This window comes from Saimiri boliviensis, chromosome 11 (assembly GCF_048565385.1).
Source record: "Saimiri boliviensis isolate mSaiBol1 chromosome 11, mSaiBol1.pri, whole genome shotgun sequence".
Lineage (NCBI taxonomy): Eukaryota > Metazoa > Chordata > Mammalia > Primates > Cebidae > Saimiri > Saimiri boliviensis.
Window position 1 is genome coordinate 100025271 of NC_133459.1, and position 25858 is coordinate 100051128.

Sequence of the window (25858 nt, forward strand, 5' to 3'; positions counted from 1 at the left end):
GGGGGTATGGGAAATACGGCAGCTTATCTGAACAGTTTATATCATCATGGTAATGAGAGGCACAATTCCTATTAGGGTGTCAGCAGACAAAACAATAGGTACCCACTACACTGGCTAATTCTAGACAACTTAGTTATTCAAACACTGAATTAAGGGTTTCTTCTGAATCATCTCATTAATTATCGCAACAACCCTGGGGATAAAAAACCCATTTTATAGGTGATAGAGGCCCGGGTTAAATAAATGGCCCAGGGTCACTTAACTAGTGGGTAACTAATGTAAGCTAGGGCTCAAACCCAGATTGGACTCCAGTGTCCTCTCTTAATTATTAGGCCATGTTGCCTCCCTCTGGCTTTATATAAGTTGTTGAAAAATTCTGGAACATACCACTGGACACCTAACTTGAGATCTATTCTTTCTTTCATTTACTTCTTGACTTTTTCACTAAAGGAGATATTTTAACATGAAAACCATGAACTTCTTTTGCTGGCATAGGACCACAGTTGATAATCTTTGAGAAGTGCCAGAAGACTGGACGTGGTTGTGTAAACCCTGCTAACCACATTGCTATCCACACCACACTCCTCCAGCTTGTCAAGGGTATAAAGAACTGGGACAAGAACCCATCCTGTTAAAATCATTATTCAGTCGGTCTGGAGCAGTCCCTTGATCTACCAACCAGTCAACCTCACTGTCACCACAAGAAATAAGATTAATTTGGCAAAACATGTGCCTAGAGAACCAATACAGCTTGTTTTCCAAGTATTCACAAGCTGTCCACTTAATAATCTGCTCTCAAATTCTGCCAGCAATTTGATGGCAGAATTTATGGATGCCCAGCCTATTGGTCTGTGGTTTCTCCTTTTGCCTTCTTTAAAAATTCAATACAACTCTTTTCCATCTCTTGTCTCTGGCAATTTTCTGCTGCACCATGATTTCTCAAAGATCCAGGGCAGTGGTTCCGCAGCCCCATCTGCACATGCCTCCTGTCTCCCGGGTGGGACTCATGTGGGCCTGTGACGTAAATTTACTGAATTCAGCTGGACCCTTGCCTGCTCTCCCGTCTCCTACTTTAAGCTCCGGATCCTTCTTTTCAGCATTTGTCCCAGCCTCTCCAAGACGCAGCTCCTCCTTCTCAGTGGAGAAGGCAGAGGACGTCTGGGAGTGGATTATTCGGCTTTCTCCCCGTCATCTGTCACTAGCAGACCATCTGCCCTAGCAGGAAGTATGGCTTCCCTTCTCCCTCTTTCTTCAAATGGATAAAACGATCTTTCTGTTGTCCTTAGCATTCCTCACCAGCCTCGGTGACTCTGAAATGCAGCCTTCCTGACGTTATTCTTCCACATTCCTGCCATGCTTTATTTTCATCCACAGCCCTGTGCCCGCGGGACTTCAGTTGTGCCATCTGAAAATCCCAGCTAAGGTGATCTATCTCAGAGGCAGCCCCTTTTTCTTCATCACTGGGGCTATTTGAACTTGGGAAAACCAACCGTGTTTTTAGAGTTTCTCATCAACAGAGACTGTGGTTTTCAGAATGCCTAGCTGAAAGTAATAGTATTTATTGTTTGTAGAGCTGTATATGTTACAACAGGATTATGATCTAGGTTACTGTTATTATCTTCAATTTATAGATAAGGAAACTGAGGCCCAGAGTAAGAGTCCCCCAAGATCACACAGTTATTTTATGGAGCTGGGTGAGTCTTGAACCCACATTGTCTAAGTTCAGAATCCACGTTCTCAACCACTTCCCTGGAGGCCTCTCCTGAGTATCATGGCGGAGGAGACAACCCTAGCTGCAAAAATCTAGAAGGCTCTATCACAGGCCTCAATGCTGGTGCACGTCCAGGAAATCTTGAGCCAGGGCAAAGGACATGGACACTGAAGGAGAAGGAAGGCAGTCTCAAAACAGGAGCCTACTTCAAAGGGAATTGAGAGGCTTAAGTGAGATCATTCATTCATTCATTCATTCACCAAATGCCTGTCTACTTCTGCCATGTCTTCCACAAACTTCTTGGGTGTTCATACTTCTGAAATAGCTTATCCCATTCCCTTCCACATCCTCTCTGGAAACCCAAGCTCCATGGTCTCCTCGGGACAAATGACTTTGAGCCTATTTTAGCAGAAACAATTCCTGGTCATCCTAAGCTTGTTTCTGCTCCAGACACCAGAGGGTACAGAGACAGGGGAGTTGGTGTTTCTGGCTTTGGCCAAAGGAGTAATCATAGCTCTTTGCTTAATAAGGCCTTTCAATTATCTCAATAAACACTTAACCACTGTGGAGAGTGTCTTATTGATTGAGGACAGAGGCTCTGGCCTGCCTGCCCAGGACTGAGTAGGATCCAGGCCAAGCTGGTCCCAGAGGGCAGCTGCTAGGGTGTGAAGTACTTAAGCGAGTTTCCCAAGCTCTGAGAGGAGCAGGCACAGTTCCAACGTAGCTTCACAGATGTGAGGGGCTGAGCTTCAGAGCTCATGGTCCCCCTCTGAGATGCTATGGCTACTGGAAAATAGATAAAAGCAAGAAGAATGGCTTTTAATCCCAGCCGAGCAAATGAGGGCAGTCCACGTAATTATCTAAGCCTCAGTACCTGTGTCTGTGCAACGGGGATAAGAATACAAAGTTCACAGGGTTCATGGAGCTTATGTGAGGTAAATATGTAGAAGTGCTTTGTAAATTATAAATCCACATGAATAGAAGGCGACTTTATTTGTAATTATCATCCTAAATGAGATTCTGTTGCTCTTCTGCTTAAAACTCCTCATAGCACCTCACTGTATTTAAGATAAACCCATATTTCTCCCTGTGGCCCGTCAGACGCTGCATGATCTGGGCCCTGTCTGCCTTACCCTCCTCTTGTGGGCTCTAGTCTTGCTGACCCTTTGACAATTCCTAGATTAGGTCAGACCCCTTCCTGCTACCTCAGGGCCTCTGTACTTGCTGTTCCCTCTACCGCACACCATTGTCCCCAGGTGTTTTGCATTACTGGATCCTTTACCTTCAGCTCTTGGCTTAAATGTTAGCTTATCAGAGAGGCCTTTCCTGACCTCAGTCCCACCATCTGATGCAGAATCTCTCTCTCGTCTTTTCCTAGAACCAACTTTTTTATGTATTCGCTTAATTGTTTATGGTCTTGTTAGGATGCTGTCTCCGTGCACATAAGGATCTCGTCTCTTTTGTTCACCCCCAGGTTGTGTCACGGTACCTGGCACATAGTAGGTACTCTAAACAATTGCTGAATGAGTGAATGAATGAATAGGCGAATGACTGGCAGGGAAGCCTGACTTGTTTCCCAAATGGCCCTCGCTCCCTTACACCTGTTTCTCTCCCTCTCTCAGATACGGAGACATGGTGCCTAAGACGATCGCAGGGAAGATCTTCGGCTCCATCTGCTCCTTGAGTGGCGTCCTCGTCATTGCCCTGCCGGTCCCTGTGATTGTTTCCAACTTTAGCCGGATTTACCACCAGAATCAGAGAGCTGATAAACGCAGAGCACAAAAGGTAAGCCTCAGACGCAGGGATGCGGGGGGCAGTGTAAATGACGCGGGGGAGCACCAGTCAGGGAGCCAGGCCTAGAGCTGCTTGGAGGATCACTGCACAGACAGCCTTTGGCTTTGCAAGGTAAGGTAGCTTCAGTCCCTTCCTGCTCACCGGTCTCCTAAATTCCAGCCCCGGTCAGCTCCAAAATGCAATGAGCCCTCAATTATCTGTAAGCTGATTATCCCCCTTTGGACATTCTATGGCAATTTCCTCGGCCCCTGGCTCCACCTCCACTCCCTCAGCCACTGCCACTCAGCCGTCCCTGCACGCCTCCCTCTGCCAAGCAAGAGCTTACTAGGAAACGTAATCTCTTTTTAATATCCTATAAAAGCCTATACAAAACCCAGTGACAAAAATAAATTTGTTGAAAGGAAAAATAAATACTGTGAAAGGAGAGCATCCTGAGGCCGCTGAGTACAGAGACATATGGCACAAGAGGCTTTAGGAATCTCCAGGATATCATAGGGTAAAGGCACAGAACTTAACTGCAGTTGGAGATCAGGTGACTAACCATGAGTCCTGAGGAAAGCTTTAGATTATGCTCCATGTACACTACTGAAGATGGCAGCAGAGGGTAAAATATGGTCATTTGCCCATGCAGTGAGGAAAAATGTCTGAAGCCTTTAGTGCTCAGAAAGAAGCCTCTTTTTCCGGCTAGCCCTGAACCTTCTTTCTAGAACAGCTCATCGACTCAGCCAACTCTTGTTCACTTGCATTTTTAATGTGTCTAGCCAGTGAGGTTCCTGGGTAGTGACTTTCCCCAGGTTTCCTCTCAGAAGTGGGATATCTGGGTTGGGGGAGAGGGGAGTGGTGTTATTGTCTTCAGATTTGGGCTGAACTGTGATGCCCCTTCAGCAGCATCTCAGCCCCCAGGGATTGTGGCCAGAGCCTTTCTGAGGACAATGGACAGGGAGCAAGCTGTTGAAAGATTGGCTTTTGGAGGCTTGGGGTTTTGTCTCTTTACTTTATTCTTTCTTTTATCCATTATTCCACAAACATTTACGGAACACATACTATGTGGTCGGCCCTAGGCATTGCAGCCAGATTCTTTCCTTGCTACAGATCCCTGCTACTGGCCTTCTGCTTGCAGGGATAACCTCCAACTAGCAGGGCTTGCTTTGGGTGTAAAGCCTCAAAGGGAAGTTACTGTCGTTCTGGAGGAAGAAATCCAGAATTTCAGAACAGATCTGTGTACGCCGACTGTCACAAAGCTATAAAGCTCATGAAAGCAAGCTCCAAAATGTATAATTATTATATAACAATTTACATATAATTGTATAGTGAATCCATTTTGTTCCCACCGGTAGCCTATCACCTTTTGTGTGCCTTTGTGCTTGGCTCTTCCTTGCCCTCCTGTCCCCTCTGCCTCTGCTGAACTATGTTTTTATTTATCCTGACCTGGTCTGTTAGGTTGCCACCTTAAGATTTATCTTCTGGCTCTGTGCCATCATCCTTTCTGTCCCATACATGTCTATCTCCTACCTCTTCACCCAAGGTCAGGGTTTCCCTGCCTCCTGTTCCCTGCCAGTCACTCCAGAAATGGAAATCTTACCTCTTTCCCTGTTCAAGTCAGGCAGCAGATTTGAATACAGTCCAAATATGTTACGCAGTTCTAAATAAGGGGGTGGGAGAAACGGGGATCTCCTTCCCACATTCAGGAACCGGAGACCCTGAAGGGCCAAGGATCCTCTAGTGGCTCCGCCCCCAAGGGGCCCGGGCTGACACAGGTTTTTGGCAGAACAGGTGAGGTTCACAGGAATCCTCAGCTCACACGCTAGCTCATGGCTGTGCACACACCAGTGACAGCCCATTCCAGCTGTGCTCTCAATGGCTCCTACAGCTACCTTCCCCTCTCCTGGGAATTGATTTATTATTGTTTTTAGAGACGGGATCTCACGGTGTTGTCCAGGATGGAGTCAAACTCCTGGGGTCAGGGAATCATCCCACCCCAGCCTCCAGAGTAGCTAGGATTACAGGCGCATTCCCAGCTCTCCACTGGGACATTATAAAGTTCATCCTGTGTGATTAAAATCTAGGAGCAACTTAGGCTTATTCCTTCCTCTAGTTGCTAAAGATGAGTCTCCCTCCTTCCCTGCCCCTTTCCCTCTTCCTCTTTTCTCTCCCCTTGAAATCCGAGTAAATATTTACGGTGTTTTTACCTCGCCTGGATACTGTTTCTCCTCAAGGTTACTCAGCTCTGTCTCTGTCACCTTGGGCTTCCTATAAGAGAGAAAAAATGCTGCTCCAGCACTGAATCTTTCACCATGGGTCAAGGCAAGCAGGTCCAGAAAATTTGGTGGAAAGGGAGAGATGGGATAGGCAGGAGGCTAATGACAGTTCTCAGCCCAGACCACACACTCGGGAGCTCTAGTAGCTATATTAACTTCCCTCAAAGGGAAATTAATGCTGTCATCCTCTTCCCATGACTAGTTTGTTTGGGATTATTACTAAGATTAGTCTATTACTATTTGCTTTAGATACTGTGTCCTCTGAGCCAAGTGAACTGGAGATAAGGGGAGGTCTGGCAGTGGATAGAGAGGGGAACATCTGAAGTGGGGCATTTGGTCCCCATCTTGAGTTCTGGTACATACCCATTTTCTTATCTTTAATGAAATGTTTCATTGAGATAATTACAGATGCCCATGTAGTTGTAAGAAATAACACAGAGCAATGCCTTGTAAAGTTTGCCCAGCAGTTCCCCCAGTGGTAACATTGTACAAAACAATAGTACTATATATCACAACCAGGGTATAGACATTGTACAACCAACCAATCTTATTCAGATATTCCAGTTTTACTTGTTCTGGTGTATGTGCATGTGTGTGTGTGTGTGTGTGTGTGTGTGTGTGTGTGTCTGTGTGTGTATTAAGTTCATGGATCCACGGCCGTGGTCAAGAGACTCAACAGTTCTGACACCACCAGAATCTTGTGGGTTGCCCTTTTATAACCCCACCTTCTGCCCTAGCCCTGTCCTGTCCCTAACCCCTAGCAACCATTTATTTTTCCATCATTTATAAAATGTTTTCACTTCAAAAATGTTATATAAATGAATTCAGGCAATAGGTAACCTTTGGGGTTTTTTTCCATTCTATGTGGTTCCTGGATTTTCATCCAAGTTGCTGTATCAGTAATTCACTCGTTTTTATTGCTGAGGAGTATTCCAAGGTACAGATGTACCAGTGTGTTTATTTGCCTGTTGAGGAACACCTGGGATGATTCCAGTTTTTGGCTATTACAAATAATAGCCAAATTGTGCTACTGTGCACAATCATGTAGAAGTTTTTATGTGAGCATAAGTTTTAATTTCTCTGAAATAAATGCCTAAGAATGTAATTGCCCATGTTTTGTCCTTTCCATTTCTTTCTGTTTCTCTTCCTTCTGCCTCTCCCAGGCCAACAGATAGAAATACTTATGGTTAAAAGGCACCCATTAGCCAAACAGGAATAAAGTGCCTAACTGTGAGAGGTGTCTCAAGGACTGATAGAAGTATGGGCTTGAGCATGGATGGTGCCTGCAACGGTACCCAAGGTAGCAGCTTTCTCCTTCCACCCCCTCTCCTCCAACTCTGGATTCTCCACATTTGTTGAAAATGCAATCTCCTGGGTTTTTCTCGAATTTTGAAACTTGCCCGATGGTGGAAATTCAGGAAGGGAGGAGGAAAAAGTTCTGGAAGCCGCATTCGGGTCTGAAAGCTGGAGGTCCTGAGCTGAAGTCCTGCTCATCCACTGCCTTGCCCTGGATAAGCTGGATGAGTCACTTCCCCTCACATCACATCTTCCCTTTTCTTTTTTTTTTTTTTTTTTTTTTTGGGTCTTGGAATTGGTCTGGATGATCTCCCAGCTCTCTTTTAACTCCCACATTGTTTTTAATGCCATGGAAGAGGGTGAGATTGAGTAGTCCACACAAGGATTGGGCCCATTACAGTGGCTGTGTAAGCATGGCCGTCCAGCCATCTACATAGGATCTTCCTTCCTCAGCCATCATAAACTTTGCTTGAGAACCTGTTCACCGCGAAGCCCTGTGTTGGGTGCTAGAGATAAAAATATGCATAAGCCACATGCCCCAGCCCCCAAGAGCTCAAAACCAAGCCATAGAGCCCCACCAAATTTCACATGCTGGGTATGGTTCTATAAATCCATTGCAAACCTCTTTATCCTGTGTGGGAAGTGATTAAATGATCCAGTGCATTTGATATGACAGTCTGTTGCTTTAATAGAGCCCAGGGTAAGATAAGATTAAAAGAAGTGCCACAAAAAAGAACAGGAGAATCTTTCATCTCTAGAAACTAATGAAGACGGACCCCAGATACGAGAAAGGTCTGGCTCCAAGTGGTGCAATCAAATTATGTAAGACTTTAATGAGCTTGACACAATTGGATTTCCATATGAAACTCTCAATACCCAGCACTCACCCAAAGGAAATGCAGCCACATCCTCAAATGATGAGGAGTTGGCTTGAATGTAAACATCTAGCCAAGGGGAGGGCTGGGGCAGGATTCTCATGGAGTAGAACTGTCCTGGCTCACGAATGAATGTTCTCTGCTTGCCGAGGGGAGGAATGATAGGGCTGATTTGCCATCATCCTTTCTCTCCCAGGTTCCCCTTTTTATTCTTTCCTTCATCAAGAGAAGCAGTCTTCCTCAGACTTAGGGGAAGACCTTTCAGGCTCAAGTCCTGGCCTCTTCCCCCTATTTAGAAGCCTGGGAAGGGAGTTGAATTGTTTCTGCAAGGAGATACTTCCCAGGAAGCAAGAGACATACGTCCTTTGTGCTTCTGTTGACCACCTGAACCCCTGAGTCCATGGCCTCCTTTGAGCAGATGAACCAGCCCAGCAGGACACTTGGGGAGTGGGTGACAAGAAGAGGAAATTGCCACAATTTCCCTAGGACTCTTCTCCTGCTTAGAGTCCATGCTGAAGTCACATGTGGGCTTGGAGGGAACAAGGAGGAGGGACCTTTTACTTCAGGATAGGTCTGTGATCCTTGTGGGCTGTTCTTGCTTCCAGCAAGAGCCTGAGGCTATAACTAGATCTACAGAGTCCAAACCTCAAGCTGCATTTTTTTAAACCAGCAGGAAACCTCTACCCAGTTCCTTCTCCTTCTCAGTCTCCTTCCTTAGTCCTCTCTCTAGCTGTGCTACTGTCATGGCGACACTGATTACAGTCATTAGGAGGGAGAAGGGCGGCCAGCATGTGTAATACGTTCAGCTTCTCCCTGTGCAAGCAGAAGAGATGAGCTTGTACTGAGATACCATGCAGCCCTCCTGCAGTGGACCTTCCTCTGCTGAAGGCTTCCCAGGTTGGAACTGGGGAGAGTTTCAGTTGTCCTAGTTAAAGCCAAGTAGTGTGTGGAAATGTGTCCCATCTCCCTTCTTACACATACCCGGTCAACTCTGACATGTACCTATACTCATTCCCACTGTCATGCACAGCAAAATAAACATATATTAACATACACATGCAGCTGGGTGCAGTGGCTCACACCTGTAATCCCAGCACTTTGGGAGGCTGAGGTGGGTGGATCACCTGAGGTCAGGAGTTTGAGAACAGCCTGGCCAACATGGTGAAACCCCGTCACTACCAAAAATACAAAAATTAGCCAGGTGTGATGGTGGGTGCCTGTAATCCCAACTACACAGGAGACTGAGGCAGGAGTATCACTTAAACCTGAGAGACAGAGGTTGCAGTGAACCACTGCATTCTAGCCTGGGTGATAGAGCAAGACTCAGTCTCAAAAAAAAAAAAAAAAAAAAAAAAAAAAAAAATATATATATATATATATATATATATATATATATATACACACATATTCAGTCTCAAAAAAAAAGTCATCTAAGCCAGGCATGGTGGTGTGCACCTGCATCCTTGTGTGTGTGTATATATATATATATACATACACACACACACACACACATATATATATATATATATATACACATATATATATATATATATATACACATATATATATATACATACACACACACATGCATGAATCCACTCCCAAAGAAAGACATACAATTGTAAATATGCCTATTAACTTTAAAAATTAAGAACCTACTGTTTATTGGGGGTACATCAGCAAATAAGGCAAAAACTCCTGCTTTGGAGTTTACATTTCAGTGGAAATGTGAGGAGTTTACATTTTGGCGGGGAGAAAGAGAAAGTATGAAGATAAATACATGGAACATGAATTACCTAGTAATAAGTGCTAAGAAAAAAATTGCAGAGGAGTTAAGAAGTATTGAAGGGCACATAGGCACATGCCTTGCTTTTCTCATAATTCATATTTAGGGAATTACTATATGCAGAAAACCGTACTGTTCCCTAGAGGAGAATTGGGACAGCTATCACATACACTCCTCTAAGGAGTTTGCAGCCTAGTTAGAGATAAGAAATACCCCAACTGTATAGCACATGGCATTTTGCAATACCGAGTAGATAAAGGTCATGAAACCTTTGGGAGTAGAGAGCTTGGATGAGTGATATTTCTCCAGCCAGGATTATACTCAGGCTGGAGAGATGAGTGGAAACTCCTGGGAATTCTGACCCAACCAAGCTGTACAAAGTGGGTACACAACGTCTCAGACCAAATCCCTGGATCTATAACTGGAGACGCATGAGGCTGGAGAGAAACAGCCTCATCCCCTTCATCGGGTGTCACCAGGCTTGCTGTCTTTCTGTATCACGGTTTCCCTCATTCTTTTATTATCTCTGCCAATCACAGAAGGCCCGCCTTGCCAGGATCCGTGTGGCCAAAACAGGCAGTTCCAATGCATACCTGCACAGCAAGCGTAACGGGCTCCTCAACGAGGCACTGGAGCTGACGGTAGGTGCCTAGAGGGCCTGGGCTAGGGAACGTCAAGGGACAGATGGGCTTGTTTTCTCTTTCCGGGGACACCAGCGCTTCCACCCCAGAGCCCCAGTAGGAACCCCAAGGAGGATATGTTTCCAAACTTTCCTGAGCTAGCAGCCCCCCTGTTCACACACCTCTCCCATAGGATTGTCACCACTACCTCTAAACCAGGTTTAGACCAAGGGCCCCTGGGCCCAAAGGCTAGCATGTTCAATGCTGACACTGAAATTTGGTCAAATACAAAATTTTGATTTTTCTATTACCCTTTGAACTTTAGTGGAGAAATGAAGGAGCTGCAGAGAGGAAGAGCCACCAGCTTTTTACCAGTCTCTCTTCTTTTTTCACTAGGGCACCCCAGAAGAGGAGCACATGGGCAAGACCACCTCACTCATCGAGAGCCAGCATCATCACCTGCTGCACTGCCTGGAAAAAACCACTGTGAGTCCCAGCCCATTGCCACCTCCTTTTCCTCACTGACCCTGACCCTTTTCTAAGGCTGTATTCATATCTTCACTCTGGGACAGAAGTCAAAGCCTGTCCCCTTCAGATCCAAAAGGTAGTGATGAGATCTATCGGCCCTCAGATGGAAGATCCTGAGGAGTGGGGCAAGGTCAGCAGGGTGGGAGGCCAGCTCTGTTTTGCAGGAGCATTGAGGAGGTCACTCCCCCAGCCTCCCACATACCCCACACTCTTCTCCACAGCCCATTTCTTGATTTCTGAGGACTTAGGGCTCTGCCTATCAGTTTCTAACTTCTGATGGGCATTACCCTTCAAAGCTTGGGCTGAATTTGTATAGGACAGTGGAGAAGAGTGTTGATTTCTGTCCTGCCTCTGGGGCTGGGTTGATGCAGCCTGTGGGCCCCTTGGCTCCTTACATCCTCCTGTGGACAGTGTATGAAGGAGGCAGTGCATGTATTTCTCCAGCCAAGATTCATCAGTACTGCTCCCCTCAACCCCACCCCTGCCCAATCACCCTGCGGTTCTCAGGGAGTCCAGATGCTAACAGCCTGACTGTTAAAACAGAGCCATGGCTTAGGGTGCCACAGCTGGAGTTGGAATGATGCTTGTGCCTAACCATCAGACTGAAAGGAAGGGCAGTGGGGCCAACCCTGGACCCTTGGCAGAAAGTGCTAGGAATAGTAGACAGGGAAGAGAGGTCAGGGTAGAAAAGCCAAAGAGAAACAAAGTGAAAGCCTTCCTGTTCCTTTCTAGAACCTCCTCCCCAAAGAGTCTATAGTCAGGGCTCAGTACACTAAGAAGGAACGTCCTAATTCTAGATGTTCTATATCCTGGCCTCCCAGATGTAGAGAGAATAAACGTTAGATGACTCCTTTTATCGGTGTGAGGGGCCAGGACAGAATCTTGCTATGTTGCCCAGGCTGGTCTTAAAATTCCTGGCCTCAAATGATCCTCCTATCTCAGCCTCCCAAGTAGCTGGGACTACAGGTGCACACCACCATGCCTGGCTTAGATGACTCTTTTTTTTTTTTTTTTTTTTTTTTTTTGAGACAGAGTCTCGCTCTGTTACAAGCTGGAATGCAGTGGTGTGATCTCAGCTCACTGCAACCTCCACCTCCCAAGTTCAAGCAATTCTCCTGCCTCAGCAGGATTAGCTGGGACTACAGGCGTGTGCCACTATGCACAGCTAATTTTTGTATTTTTAGTAGAGATGGGGTTTCACCATGTTGACCAGGATAGTCTCGATCTCCTGACCTTGTGATCCACCCACCTCAGCCTCCCAAAGTGTGGGATTACAAGCATGAGCCACCATGCCCGGCCAAGATGACTCTATCTGAGCCAAATGCAGATACTCTGGATGACAGCTGAACCTAATAAGGACTTCCAAAATGGGAAGGTGCTCTGCAAACCCTAGTTTACAGGATTTATCATAAAGAACCTATATTCATATCTAGACTTTGTCTCAAAGACTCTGAGCTTGCCAAAGGGATAGGCCCAGACCCAACTGCCCTTTCCAAGTTGCATGTGCTGGGTGGAATGTATACATTGAAAGGATATGGGTGAAAATATTTGGGTTTGAAGGGATGGAATGTTGGCATTAAAGAAATGAGATTTTAGAATTGAGGGATGGAATGCTGGCCTTGAAGGGATGGAATGCTGAATTTGAGGGAAAGAATGTTGGATTGTGGGGATGAGATATTGGGATTAAAGCTCTGGAATGCTGGATTTTAAGGGAGGATTGTTGGGCTCAAGGGATGGAATGTTGAGACAGGAGAGGCAGAATGTTGGGATGGAAGGGGTGAATGTTCGGATTGAGCAGGGTCTTGTTGGGGCTAAAGGGTGGAATGTTGGGATGAAGAGGGCAGAATGTCGGGAATGAGGGGTGGAATGCTGGACTCAAGGGGTGGAATGCTGGGATCGAGAGATTGAATGTCAAAACTGGCTTGGGAATGCTGGAATGTACAATCAATGGTGTTTTTATCTTCTGTTGGCATGTTGTCCTGTAGGGGTTGTCCTATCTTGTGGATGATCCCCTGTTATCTGTACGAACCTCCACCATCAAGGTATAACTTTTTAAAAATTCAATTGATGTTTTTCTCTCTGATACTTCTGAGTCTGTGGATTCTCTCCTTTTTACCCCCTGGCCCGGTCGTGTGCATGTGCTGCTGATTCTTCCAGGGCTCCTCCTACCTCTGCTGTCACACCCAGCACCAGCTCAGGCTTCTAGTTTCTTGCGCTGAACCACCCAACTATCTTTCCAGTTCCCTCTTTGGACCTCCCCAGGGGCGTGGTGGAACATGGCACCAGTGCTGATGTCCTGTGACTCTCCATGTGCCACCTCCCAGCTCCGTGGGGACCCCTGGTATTTGCCGCCAGGCTGGTCTTTCTCTGAACTCCGTTCTCATGCCATTTCTCTTCAGATGTTCTCCTCACTCTGGCAGCCTTGGCCAGACCAATAATGCCATAGATTTGTAGTCACCTTGGCCAAACAGCCATTTTTTAGTTATCCTGGGTTCAGCGACACCCCATCCCAATGGCCTCCAGTCAGGAGACAGTTAGAAATCCCTTCCCATGCTTACACTTGACCTAGGGAATCCTGTATATTAAGGACTCATAGCCCATAATCAGGTGGGAGAAAAAAAAAAAAGAAAGAAAGAAAGAAAGAAACTCTATTCCTAACAGTTTGCCCTTGGATCAATTGGCCTTCAGGATCAATGCCCTCCCAATTCTGTGAATGACCCTCATGATTAAAAGCTTTTGTCACGCCCTTATTCATTAAATCCAGGAAAGACAACCTAGCATAACTACTACCCACAGTCAGTGACTCCTTTATCTGCCACCTCTGGCACATCCCGTACAGAGCCTGGAAAGTAAAGCCTCTGCATCTAGCTGTGATGATGCCACTGAATCCCTCCGTGTCCTCTATATCCCTTCAGCTCAAAGCTGTAGGTGGAGTATGTGTCACATCATGTTTTCACAACTGGAGTCCCTACCCTTTGAGCTGATGCCCAAGGCTGCCAATATGATTCTCTTTCTGTCCTCATTGGATGCCCATGGGACATCACCCCTGCTGAATGCTTATCTGTAATCCAGGCAGCTGGGAGGCCTTCCTTAAAGGTCCAGATCAGAGACAGGCAGCACACAGAGCATAGGAGCTCACCTATCTCCTCCCTACCACCTTTTCCTACTTCTTCTCCTTCTGCCTCCCACAGAACCACGAGTTTATTGATGAGCAGATGTTTGAGCAGAACTGCATGGAGAGTTCAATGCAGAACTATCCGTCCACAAGAAGTCCCTCATTGTCCAGCCACGCAGGCCTCACTACCACCTGCTGCTCCCGTCGTAGTAAGAAGACCACACACCTGCCCAATTCTAACCTGCCAGCTACTCGCCTGCGTAGCATGCAAGAGCTCAGCACGATCCACATCCAGGGCAGTGAGCAGCCCTCCCTCACTACCAGGTGGGTGGCTTCCATCCCATCACCCCCAAAGGCTTGAGTCATCACAGAACTAGACAATCGCAGCATTAGGAGAACCTTGAGGATCATCTAGGCACTCCTCTTATCTAATGCATGAGCCCCTCTACTTTCCTCCTTTCCGTGCAAGGTAACCCAAAGGCCCTTCATGTGCTGTTGCAGTAGGTACTACAGCAGTTTAGGCTGAAAATGGGATTAGATAACAAGGGGAAAAAAAAAAACTTTAAAAAGAATTATATATATATATATATATATATATATATATATATATATATATATACGCATGTAAAATAATGTGTCTATAGATACACAAAAATAACCTGCTCTGGTACAAGGAATGGACCAGTCATTTTCTCAAGAAGCCATTTTCATATTTGCGTTACTCATGGCTTAACCTAGGCTGGTTTTGAATCCCAGAGACGGACTTTTCCCTCCCTCTCTGCTTATATTTAGGCCACTTACCACTACCTCCAAATGGGTTGCAGAGAATTCAGGGAATGCAAATGCCAAATGCCACAAATGATAGGTAAACAGTCACTGGGGGGGAAATGTACACTCTGAAATTCAAAGTCCAATATTCCCATCTTTGTAATTGCTAGCAGTTTAGGAATAATAATTAGAATGGGTAATTACAAGCTGATTACAAAAGGCAGAGGGACAACGAAATATCCTCCTAGTTACATGAGCAAGAAATGTAGGGGGTCAAGGAAGGTTTGGGACGCTGGCCGGCAGGAACCATCATCAACTCACTCTTTTCTATCCCAGTCGCTCCAGCCTTAATTTGAAAGCAGACGACGGACTGAGACCAAACTGCAAAACATCCCAGATCACCACAGCCATCATCAGCATCCCCACCCCCCCAGCGCTAACCCCAGAGGGGGAAAGTCGGCCACCCCCTGCCAGCCCAGGCCCCAACACGAACATTCCTTCCATAGCCAGCAATGTTGTCAAGGTCTCCGCCTTGTAAAACCACTGGACAGAGGGCCAGAGGGGGTAGTGGGGAATGAAGGGGACTGGCATGTTGGTGGGTGGCCACTGGGACCACTCCCTCCCCCTTTCCCCGCTATTTCTGCCTGCCTCATTGTACCCCTAGCACTGAGACTTGTGCCTGGAAGGAAAAAGAGGCAGCAAAGGGGCACCTGAGGTTCATGCTGCTAGCGTGGACATAGCCCTGTGATACTGCATCTCACTGGGGCCAGAGGAAGGGAGGGAGGGTGGGAGGGTCAGGGATGGGCCAGTGGGGGATGTAGGCTGTGTGCCAGGACAGGGCCTGGATGGAGGAGCCTCAGACTCAGACCAAATAACAATCGTTTCTGGAGACCCCAGTGAGGAAAATACAAGACCAAGAGCAGCAACAAGGCCAAGTTGTCACAAGCAAAACAGGAAGAAAATATAACACTGTGTATTTAAGCACCTTTTTCAAGGCTCTTAATGGATAATATTTATTCATGGGAAAAGGTGGAAAACAAAAACACCAACGGATTTTTGTGAAATGTTTTTCTCCATGGACCCAACACCTTTGAACCAAAACAATGAATTTTGTGAGGGATTTTTTTTTTTTCTCCTTTTATAGCAAAAGCTTTTAGGCTAAGAAGTCAGTTATTGCTGAGTTCTCTCTCCATTCCCCCAGGTGGGTGAGGTCAACTGAGCCTGGGCCCCCACTGCCCAGCTGACCTGCACAGAGCTGCCAAGTGACCACACGGCAATCCTTACCTTCTGTCTGTCCCTGTCTCCCTTGTCTCTGTACCTCTCTGCTTACCCCGGGCTGTTTCTGTGTCCAGCCATCTGTCTCTACCTGGATCCCATGATCCTGAAACACATCAGTAAAGCCTTCTTCATCACTGCCACGCACAACAGACTTGTGCCTGGAGTTCTATCTGTGTGAATGCAATTGCAGAGGACAGAGTGAAGCAAAAATTGGGAGAGTTTAGGGGTGAGGGAAGTCTACCTCACAGAACAGAGTTCCTTCCCTTGGGGTTGGAACCACTGGTGTCTGCAGTTTCAGTTTCTGGGAAAGATAGGGAATGACCAGAGTTATCACACTGGAATCTTGAAAAGACAAATTGCCAACACCTGAGAAGCAGTCCACTCTGGTATGTGCCAGTGAGGGGAGAACAGAAGAACCCAGGGCTCACAGCTGCAGCCAGTCATTATAGTACCTTGCTATGGACCCTTCCTTCAGGACCCACCATAAAGCCCATCCAAGAGCCCTTCCAAGAGGCTCTGGGAGTATTTTCCTCCAGAAAGGGCAGTGGTATGAGGACCAAGATTCCTCTGACTATGTCACACCAGAGGCAACTCCCACACAGAAGCTGTTGGAAGGGTAAGCCTGTGTGCCTCATGAAAAATGCCTGAAAGCATGAAAGCAAGTAAGAGATGCTAGATATTCTTACCTGCTATGAAAGACGCCTTGATGTCTGAAGAGGCTTCAGCCTGATCTTCCTGAAGATAGCTGAAATGAGGGGGAAGCCTGATCACCTCTGTGCAAGCAAAGGAGTGAAGCTTATTTCTTCAACACCTGGACAACGTATCTGGTCAACTAGCTTGCACGCTGGTGGAGCTGGGGATAGCATTTCTGAAATCCTCCTAATCGTTCACTGCTTATAGCAGAGTAGGTGGGCCTCAGGGTTCGTGACAAGTCCTTTCCTGCCCTTCCCAGCCCCCAGCCACCTTGCTGCAGTCTCTGTAGCCTGGGCTCTGAAATAGATGAGCTCCTCAGGAGCTGCCTATCCATCCTACAGCTTAGTGGTTAGCTGTCTAATTGTAGGCCAAGGATTTCTCTGCCCACCACAGACATGTAAATGAGTTTCACTAGCCAGGAACCTAAAAATGCCCTTCGTGGGCTTCCCTATGACCCCAGCTCGATTGACCCTGTAGGCAGAGAAAGTCAAAAGGTTTTGAGGTGGCACCTAACCAGAATGTGGGCAGAAGGCAGAGGAGAGGGAACCTTCTTTCTATCTTTATCTCCTTATTCTTATCCTCATCGACCACGAGCTGAGTTCTTTCTCTGAGTCTGGCCCCAAGGATTTCCCCTGATGTGGGAATGGAGTGGTTCTTGCCCTCTGAGCTTACAGACTAAGAATGTAGAAAGGCTTTACAACTGCAGAGTACACGTGTATACAACCAACCAACCAAAACACATCAGAGAATACAGACTTAAATCAATTCACTTCATATACACATCTCATTAGAAGACCAGGCTAAACTTCACTTAAGAGAGCAGGCAAGTGACTAGAAAAGAATTTTTCTCTTAAAAAAAAAGAGTAATAGAGCAAAATTAGGAGTGTCTGAGTATCTTAGTTATACTTCATAAGGCCTGACTGGGGTAAGAGATAAAGAGGTAAATAGGGCCAGGCATGGTGGCTCACGCCTATAATCCCAGCACTTTGGGAGGTCAAGGTGGGCAGATCACCTGAGGTCAGGAGTTCCAGACCAGCCTGGCCAACATGGTGAAATCCCATCCCTACTAAAAATACAAAAATTAGCCAGGCATGGTGGTGGGTACCTGTAATTCCAGCTACTTGGAGGGCTGAGTGGGAGGATTGCTTGAACCGGGAGGCAGAGGTTGCACTGAGCCAAGATCGAGCCACTGCACTCCAGCCCAGGCAACAGAGAGTGACTCAGTCTCAAAAAAAAAAAAAAAAAAAAAAAAAGGTAAATTGGACTGTGGTTGCATACACATACAAACTGCCTGTGATGAATTCAAAAACAGGTCATTACAGGATTAGAATAATGACAGATTCAACAAAGGATCTGTTTGATAGGGCACCAAAGGAACATTTTACTGGTTCCCACAAAAATTAATAAATGTTAAATATCATGTCACAAGCAATTTCCCATGTTTTTTTATTGATCCTAATGAACAGAATGTTTTGTGTTCTATTTCATGTTCAGACCCCACATCACGCCACTTCCTAAAAAACCATTAGAGCATCCCCTTTTTCTCCATCCTCCATTGTAGCCTTAGCCAGAGATAAAAGATTCAGCTCACTTCTGGTCCAAAAAATGTGGACAACCTTTGGAAAATGGCTCATCTACACTACAGAACACAGCCAGATGACACTGCTAAAGGGTATTGAAAGAACACACAAGGTCCAAAGCATGCTGAATCGGTTTCATAAGTGTAACTCATTGGTCAGTGACTGAAATACCAGGATATCAGGGTTTTCTGGGGGCCTATAGCTTTCTGGTGCAATGACTCTTGAGCTTTGATAGTTCATGAACCACTTTGACATAATAAAAGATTCTGAAAACCACCTATTCTATTCAATCCCACTCAGCATTGAGGGAGGGTGTTAAAAAAAAAAAAAGAAAGAAAAAAGAAACCTAATAGCTACATTCAAATGTGAAATGAATGGGAACCTAGAAAATATAGTACTAAGAGCATAGCAGAACTAGAAGATATTTAAGAATATCTCATTCATTTTACGGTATAGAAAACTGAGACCCAGAGAAATTAAATGACTTGTTCAAGGTCATGCAGTCACTTAATGACAGAGCTGAGACCAAACCACAAGTCTTTTGGCTATTAGTCTAATGCATTTTCTACCACACCCACTGCCTCTCAGAGCAATGATGCTTTGGAGAAGATCCATCAAAGAACCCATACTGTAATTAGAGACACAGTCTTACATAAATGTCAATACTGCTTGGACACAGCCCTTGGAAATCACCTGACTGTACCAATACAAACCATACTTTGGAAACCTCCATTCTCTGGACAGAACCATCTATGGACTATCGATTTTGTCAGAAATCAGTGAACAAGAGTCAAGTTTTTCTCAGTCAAATATTTTCTCTTCTCAATGAAGAGAAGGCTAGGACAATGACATTTTGAAGTATACCTTTTCTACTCCTTGTGGTCCTTACTACAGCGTGTGATGGTAGTAGGTAAAGTAGCTAAATCCTTGATTCAAAGAGGGGAAAACATGTGGAAAGAAACTAAATGAGTTATACAAGTTCACATGGCAAATTAGTGGCAGAACCATTATTGCAATCCAGGACTGAAGACATCTTGTCCTAGTATTTTTCCTCCACATTATGTTGCACTGCTCTGAGGCTTGCTTATATTTTTAATACCTGGATTTCCAGGGTGGTGACTTGGGGGAGGGAAGCATTCAATTCAGAACCACCTTGAACCAGATCTCTAGAAACAAATTCTCTACGATTTCTCCTTCATCCTGTTTTCATAACTAGTGCCAAGCTCAGGACTAATTGCATAGACTCCCTTTCAAAAGACCAATAGATACTCTCAGTGACAGTTGAACACATTAGTTTACAGTCACACAGAATTTGAACAGAACTTAAAGTGGACAGTTAATTCTGATCTATGATTAACAAAAATGTCAACTTGTGGATATGCTGATGATTTTATCTGGTTTTCAAAATACGATTCCTACAGTTCAGGATATCACTTACTTGTTAGATTGTAGAGAAGGAAAGTGGCCATTGAGACATTATGTACTTAAGAGTTTTTCCTTGTTTAAGTTTTGCAGAGGTAGTGGTTGAAAGTTGAGCTAACACTAGATTTTGAGGTTATTAATGAATTCCAGTTGTCAAGTCTCCCCCACTTCAATTACCAGGTAACTATAAGGCAAAAATATCCCAATGCTGTGAACTTAAGGCAATATTCATTTCCTTTCTACACTACTACTTGGTATGGTAACCGTGACAGACTTATTTTCCCTTTCTGATTTCCTAATAAAATCTCATTATTTGCAAAACTTTAAAATGACTAAATGAAGGAAAAACATTATGACCCATAACCCTTGGATGGAGCCCAAATAGCATCATGAAGAGCATCATTAAAACTAAGAGAAAGTGGCTATCAGAAAACGAAACAGCTTTAAAGGGGTTCCTTTTAAGTCTTGTTTTCTATTCAGAATGTCCTATGTTTTTTCTCAAGTGTGGGAATGACATTTATCTTAGCAGGTTACTCAACTACACTGGATGATGTCACTCTAACCAGTGTAGGGCACTGACCCAAGTCCTGGGGGGCTCCTTGGACCAATGGACTATTTTACAAACCTGGGAGGTGGGAGGGATGGTATATTTTTGATAATCAGACATTCCAATGTAATGTTTTCCTTAGAGGTCACACCCTCCCCCCACTAATGTCATCGTGAGACACATCAAGTGTGTTCTTTTCTATTTTCGTATAATAAATGGGCTTTGCTTATCAACATCACAATGGCAAAGAAGAAATATACTGTACAAAACTGCAGGAAGATAAAACATGAAAACTTTCTATGAAAAAAAAAACTCTTGAGTTTCCTGTTGTCTTCTTTTGAAACTGTAGTGCATATGTTAAAACATGTATATCATTTACAGTATTGAGTCAGTACTGCTGTACCCGATGTATCCAATCTGGATTAAACAAACTATGTGCCACAAACCCTAAAATGACTGTTTCTTTGAATACTGAATCTCCTTTCCTCCCAAAGGTGCTGGTATATACTAGAAAATAAGAATAATTTGAACAAAGATTGGCTTTCTACCTTGCTAAAGAAAATTCACAGACTCTTAGAAGGGTTATTAAAGGCCTAGTGTAATCTTCCCATCCCATCCCTCAATGTAAACATAAACAATTCCTCTATGATATCCCTGATGGTTCTTGCTTGCTTGTATGCTGTTTATGGATGTTCACTGTCTAACAAGTAAAGCATTTGGTTTTATATATCAACTGCTCTATTTTGAAGACTGACCCCATATTACTGAAAGAAAATCTGACTGTATGAGTACTGGTTCTGCTGAGTACCAAGTTCTCAAACTAAAAAGAAAACTCAAAATTAAATGCTGTATGGGGTATTATAGAAAGCTTGGCAATCAGATGGCAGAATTCAAGTTTAGGTTTTAGCACTTAATTGTGACTTCGCATCAGTAACTCCCTCTTGGCTTCAATTAGTTTCCTCTTCTTAAAAATGGAAAATTGTGATGGCATGTGCTTGTAGTTCCAGTTACTGGCAGGCTAATGCAGGAGGATCCCTTGAGCCCAGGAGTTCAAGTCCAGCCTGAAGAACACAGTAAGACTCTCATCTCCAAAAAACCAAAAAATAAAAAATGGGATTGAATTAGTTATCTTGAAAACCTGTTCCAACCTTAACAATTCTGACTCAGGTGACGAGACCAACCGGTAGTCTCACCATGTGACAACGAGGAGAATCCTTTTAATTTCCCCACAACAACCAGATCCTGATGAAAACAGTAATAGAAATGGAACATTAAAACAAATACAGGATGCCCAAAGGCCCTAGGAGTTAGCTGTGAAATTCATTTTAATTATTGATACTCATATCCTTATCACCCACTAGGTGTCACTGCAGACCCACAGCCCAAATAATTGTTGGGTAGAAAATAACTGGAAACCAGATGTGCATTGAGCAGTTCGCCTTCTTCTTCATTAACACACACTAAATGTCAAGTGAATGTGCTTGTGCACAGAGGTGCAAAAAAAAAAAGAAACACATTCTGCCCAAACAAGTCAATAACCTTGTGATGGAGCTCTACGTCACCTATGCTTATCAAAAATACATACGTTTAAAAGTCTAACGTAGATTTTATTTAAGGGAATCAGGAAAAAAAAAAACCTAAAACTTTAAAGTACTCCCTTGTCTCACAGAGTGATCCACAAGTACTATAATTTATGTTCAATTATTTTTAGTATTCTGGGGCTGAAGTTTGCCTTAAAACCACATTTTTAAAAGGTTAATAAATATTACTGTAATACCTAAGCTACTTGAGAAAATATTACTTTTAACCACCCAAAATAATTGATATTCTAACTCAGAATTATTCAAAGTAGCAGGTTTCTCAAAGACCTCTCTACATGTTAGTATTGCCAGCCTAATTCAAGTTACAGCTTAACATGAATAGTTGCAGTAAGTGTATTGATTTAAAAGTATTCACAAATTCAGACATTTAACCAATTCACAGTAGCCTTCATCCACATAACTTGAATTTTAAAAGGCATTCTGTATTTATAAATTTGATTATCCTTTTCCTTAACTAGAAACTATCTTTTCTTCAGCATAAGTCATATAATGATTAAATCTTAGAACTAGAAGGGATCCTAAAAATCTCCTAGTCCAACTTTCATTTTATTGATGAGAAAACTGGACCAGGAGAGGTCAAATGACTGGTACAAGGTTAAAAAGTAGGTAGCAGCAGTCTCAACCAGGACAAGTACCCTTTTCAATGGTTCCTGACAGATTATGGAAAGATGCACCTAGATTGACAATTAGAAAAAAAAAAAATCTTTCCCACACTAAGATAAATCACAAACAAATAGTAACCTGGGGAAGATTCTTTCCACATCCACCACTATAGCTACCTCTGTTATTTAAGAATTTGGCAGCTGCCATATTCCTGGTAAATGCTTGTGGAAATTGAAGCAATTAGTACTTTTGTATGTTATACGTATGCTCACCTCCAGCTTATTTTTCAGTGGGGGAAAAAAAACGCAAACACAAAATAGAGAATCCAATTAATTTGAAGACTAATGGGTAGGTAACCTCACCTCTAATTAAGATGCAGTAGTACCCTAATTAAAATCCCCTAGCAATGACAAACTGAAATTGGCTATATTGTAGGGGAAAGAATAGAAAAAGTAAATTCAATTGTGTATCAATGACAGGGTCTTATTTAAATGTGTAATTAAAATCTCTACTTAATGACATACTGGACCTAATTATGGATTTGCTATCTACATTATTAATTAATGTAAACTACTGACAGATGTAAGAAAAGCCTAACATTGCCCAATCCAAATGACAAGAATCCAAGTTAAACAGGAGTTTAGAATTGTGTTATCTAGGTGTTGGACAATAAATGACAATTGCTGTGGTTGTTTGCCAACAGCCCTGGGGAAAGTGTTTTATACTACTTACACAAGCATGTACACAAGAAAGAAGAGCTTTCCTTTTAAAAAGTGAATACACATCTCTATACACAAGTGGTTCTCTTACCAAAAATCCAGTTCACAGAAAGGTTTGGGAACCAAAAGCTTAATCATGAAAGGACTTCCAAAGGAAAGAATATGTAATTTCCAATTATATTTTTCTAAATCATAATTTACAGACACATAGCTCAGAAAAACAATAGCAGTAAAAACGGGAGAATTTTCTAGAAGACACAAGATTAGGATGCACTGAGAACTGTCTGAAGAGAATCAATTCCAGCTTCCAATAAATACTTAAAAGTCAGAGCCTAACAGCAGAGCAGGTCACTTGTTAACCTGGACTGTACAGATGAACTTCAGAGGGTCTAGGAACCCCTTGAAATTACATTCACAACTCTGTATTTATGGAATGAGAAACTGGGGTCAATCTATAGCTTTCAGCTAATTCATAAAAGGATCTAAGAACCAAAAGATTAAGAGCTGCTCTTCTATCTGAGCAACATAAATAAGACAGCCACTGATGACCCTCAACGATTTACATTCACAGTAAAAATGTGGACAGCTTTCACAACCTCAAGACATTCAAAAGATAAACAATAAACATGTAAACATGTTTAACTGAATTTGTTTTTACGAAAAACAATTATTTTTACTGGAAGCAAATAGAACAAATCAAATACCTTTAGGAAAATTTAAAGCAATGTTTATTCCCTCCTGCCTAAACCTAAAACAAGAGGATTTTCTCATCTACCATGCTACAAATTTCTACAAGAACACACCTCTATACAAGTAAATGCAGCCCAAGCCCTTTGTAAAGAACTCCACAGTGAACTAACATTACTTCTCAAATCTATTGTTTTTATTGTTTTTAAGTAAGCAGTGGTATATATGTCATGTTTTTAAATGTTTCTTTTGGGAAGATCTTATAGAAAATGGCACCCTGAAACTTTCAGCTCTATGTCCCAAAATTTAACTTTCAAGAATCTGATGAAGTTTAAAAAAAAAAAAAAAAACTCTTAAGATAATATACGTGTCCTAAATCAAAACAATCTGAAAAATAGATGTGTCCCAGTAGAAAGCCTCAAGTCTTTTCAAGTTTATCAGAAATGCCACTATATACCACTGTACTAGAGATCGAGGAGGATGGATATCCAAAGGTATCACTTGTTGACAGTTCCTGATGGTCTCAGGTATACCCTATATCACTGGTTACTATGCATCATTTCTTGTAGATAAATGGTATTCATATGATAGGCTGCTATCCAACTTGGATGTCTCTGAGCATTCCAATAATATGACTGAGAAGCAGCAGCATAATATTCTTGCCATGCCCTGTAGTAAGCTTTCCAGTAATCCTCATAATCCTGATAGGTATCAGAAAAACTCGGATGTGTTTCCCTATGACAGTCATACCAACCATCTTCCTGGGCTTCAGTCTGCAATCTATGAGAAGACCGCCTGGGTAGGTTTCTCCGGCTCTGCTTAGCTCTCTGGCTAGCCCCCTCTTTCTGTCTTGATTTGATCTGGATTTCAGGTAATTCTTGATATTCCTCTGGATTGGGGGTGTCACTTCCATTTGAAGGTTGGTCCAAAGAAATACGATCATCCACAGGAGTGGATTCAGAGTCTTTCAGCTGATTATCAGAAGAGCCCTCCAAGTATGACTTATTTCCTTTGCTCTGAGAAGAAGTTCTTGAACTGTAAGAATCACTGTCACTCTCAGAGTCTCCAGATTGGCTACTACTTGCCAATACAGGGACACTCTGTTCAGTAACTTTATTTCTCACAAAACCATTTTGAGGATTCGCAGTCTGATCCCCAGGACCTGTGTAGTGCCTGATGATTTCCACAGGTTTCTCTAATCCTTCTTTAATGTAGTGTTCATAATCCTCTACCAATTCAGCAAAAGTCAAAGTGTATGGCTGATGGATTTTAAAGGAAGACAGACAAGGAATTTGGGGGAGTGGCACAGGTAAAGCTTCTTTGACCTGGTGCTGACTGTTGGTGGAGCTTTCAATGGGGGTCTGAACAGAATTCTTCATTTGCTCTTCAGATTGTATGGCACAGCCCAGTTCTTTTGTTAACACTGCTTTTTCTATGATTCCACACTCTGAGTGGCTTTTCACAGGAAGCTTTTGTTTGGTATTATTTTTTGACTTGGCTGACAGTGCAGACACAGAAGTATTTCTAGAGGAAGCCATGTGGTTACCATGAGCTTTCTGAGTTTGAAGGGGTCTCTCTATTTTTTGAATTTGCTTTTTTAGGGGTTGGTTAGGTACACTTGCTATGCTATATGTATGCACAGCAGCTTTAACCTCCACATCCCAATCCAAGCATTCTTCCATCAGACCAGAAGGAATGGGATCTACACAAAATGGAAGAGAAATGTATTAAAATTCTCAAGCTACTCTAGACCATTGTTTTTCACATGATTTCATAAAGTTTTCTATGGTCAAATATATTTAACAAAATATGCAAATATACTAAAATGTTTAATAAAGATATTGATATTTTTAAAGACCGAAGCAATCTTGTAATAGAGAAATCTGCCTAAGAAATACGTAAGCCTCATCCCATACTCACAAGCACTGTCTCCCCTCACCCTCACTAGAAAAAGAGCTTACTCTAGGAGTCATGTAC

General features: G+C 43.5%; 2 protein-coding genes across 8 annotated transcripts in view; one reads left to right on the plus strand and one right to left on the minus strand.

Moving 5' to 3' along the window:
• KCND3 (potassium voltage-gated channel subfamily D member 3) overlaps positions 1 to 20724 on the plus strand; it is a 220862-nt gene extending 200138 nt beyond the window's left edge. For 3 of the 5 annotated variants that reach the window (XM_039460916.2, XM_003933465.4, XM_074381251.1), the window contains exons 3-8: positions 3334 to 3496; positions 10260 to 10361; positions 10737 to 10826; positions 12854 to 12910; positions 14060 to 14307; positions 15088 to 20724. In XM_039460916.2, the coding sequence (XP_039316850.1) occupies positions 3334 to 3496; positions 10260 to 10361; positions 10737 to 10826; positions 12854 to 12910; positions 14060 to 14307; positions 15088 to 15289 (862 nt within the window). In that variant the 3' untranslated portion in view covers positions 15290 to 20724. The remainder of the gene's footprint in view (positions 1 to 3333; positions 3497 to 10259; positions 10362 to 10736; positions 10827 to 12853; positions 12911 to 14059; positions 14308 to 15087) is intronic. The other 2 variants (XM_039460917.2, XM_074381252.1) reach the window with 1 other exon arrangement.
• Positions 1 to 25858, minus strand: part of DDX20 (DEAD-box helicase 20) — a 61789-nt gene that overhangs the window by 26322 nt on the left and 9609 nt on the right. Inside the window, exons 11-12 of one of the 3 annotated variants that reach the window (XM_074381250.1) lie at positions 16716 to 16774; positions 4851 to 5755 (exon numbers count right to left, since the gene is read on the minus strand). In XM_074381250.1, coding sequence (XP_074237351.1) covers positions 16719 to 16774 — 56 coding nt within the window. In that variant the 3' untranslated portion in view covers positions 4851 to 5755; positions 16716 to 16718. Of the gene's footprint in view, positions 1 to 4850; positions 5756 to 16715; positions 16775 to 24055; positions 25584 to 25858 lie in introns of those variants that run through there. The other 2 variants (XM_074381249.1, XM_003933460.4) reach the window with 2 other exon arrangements.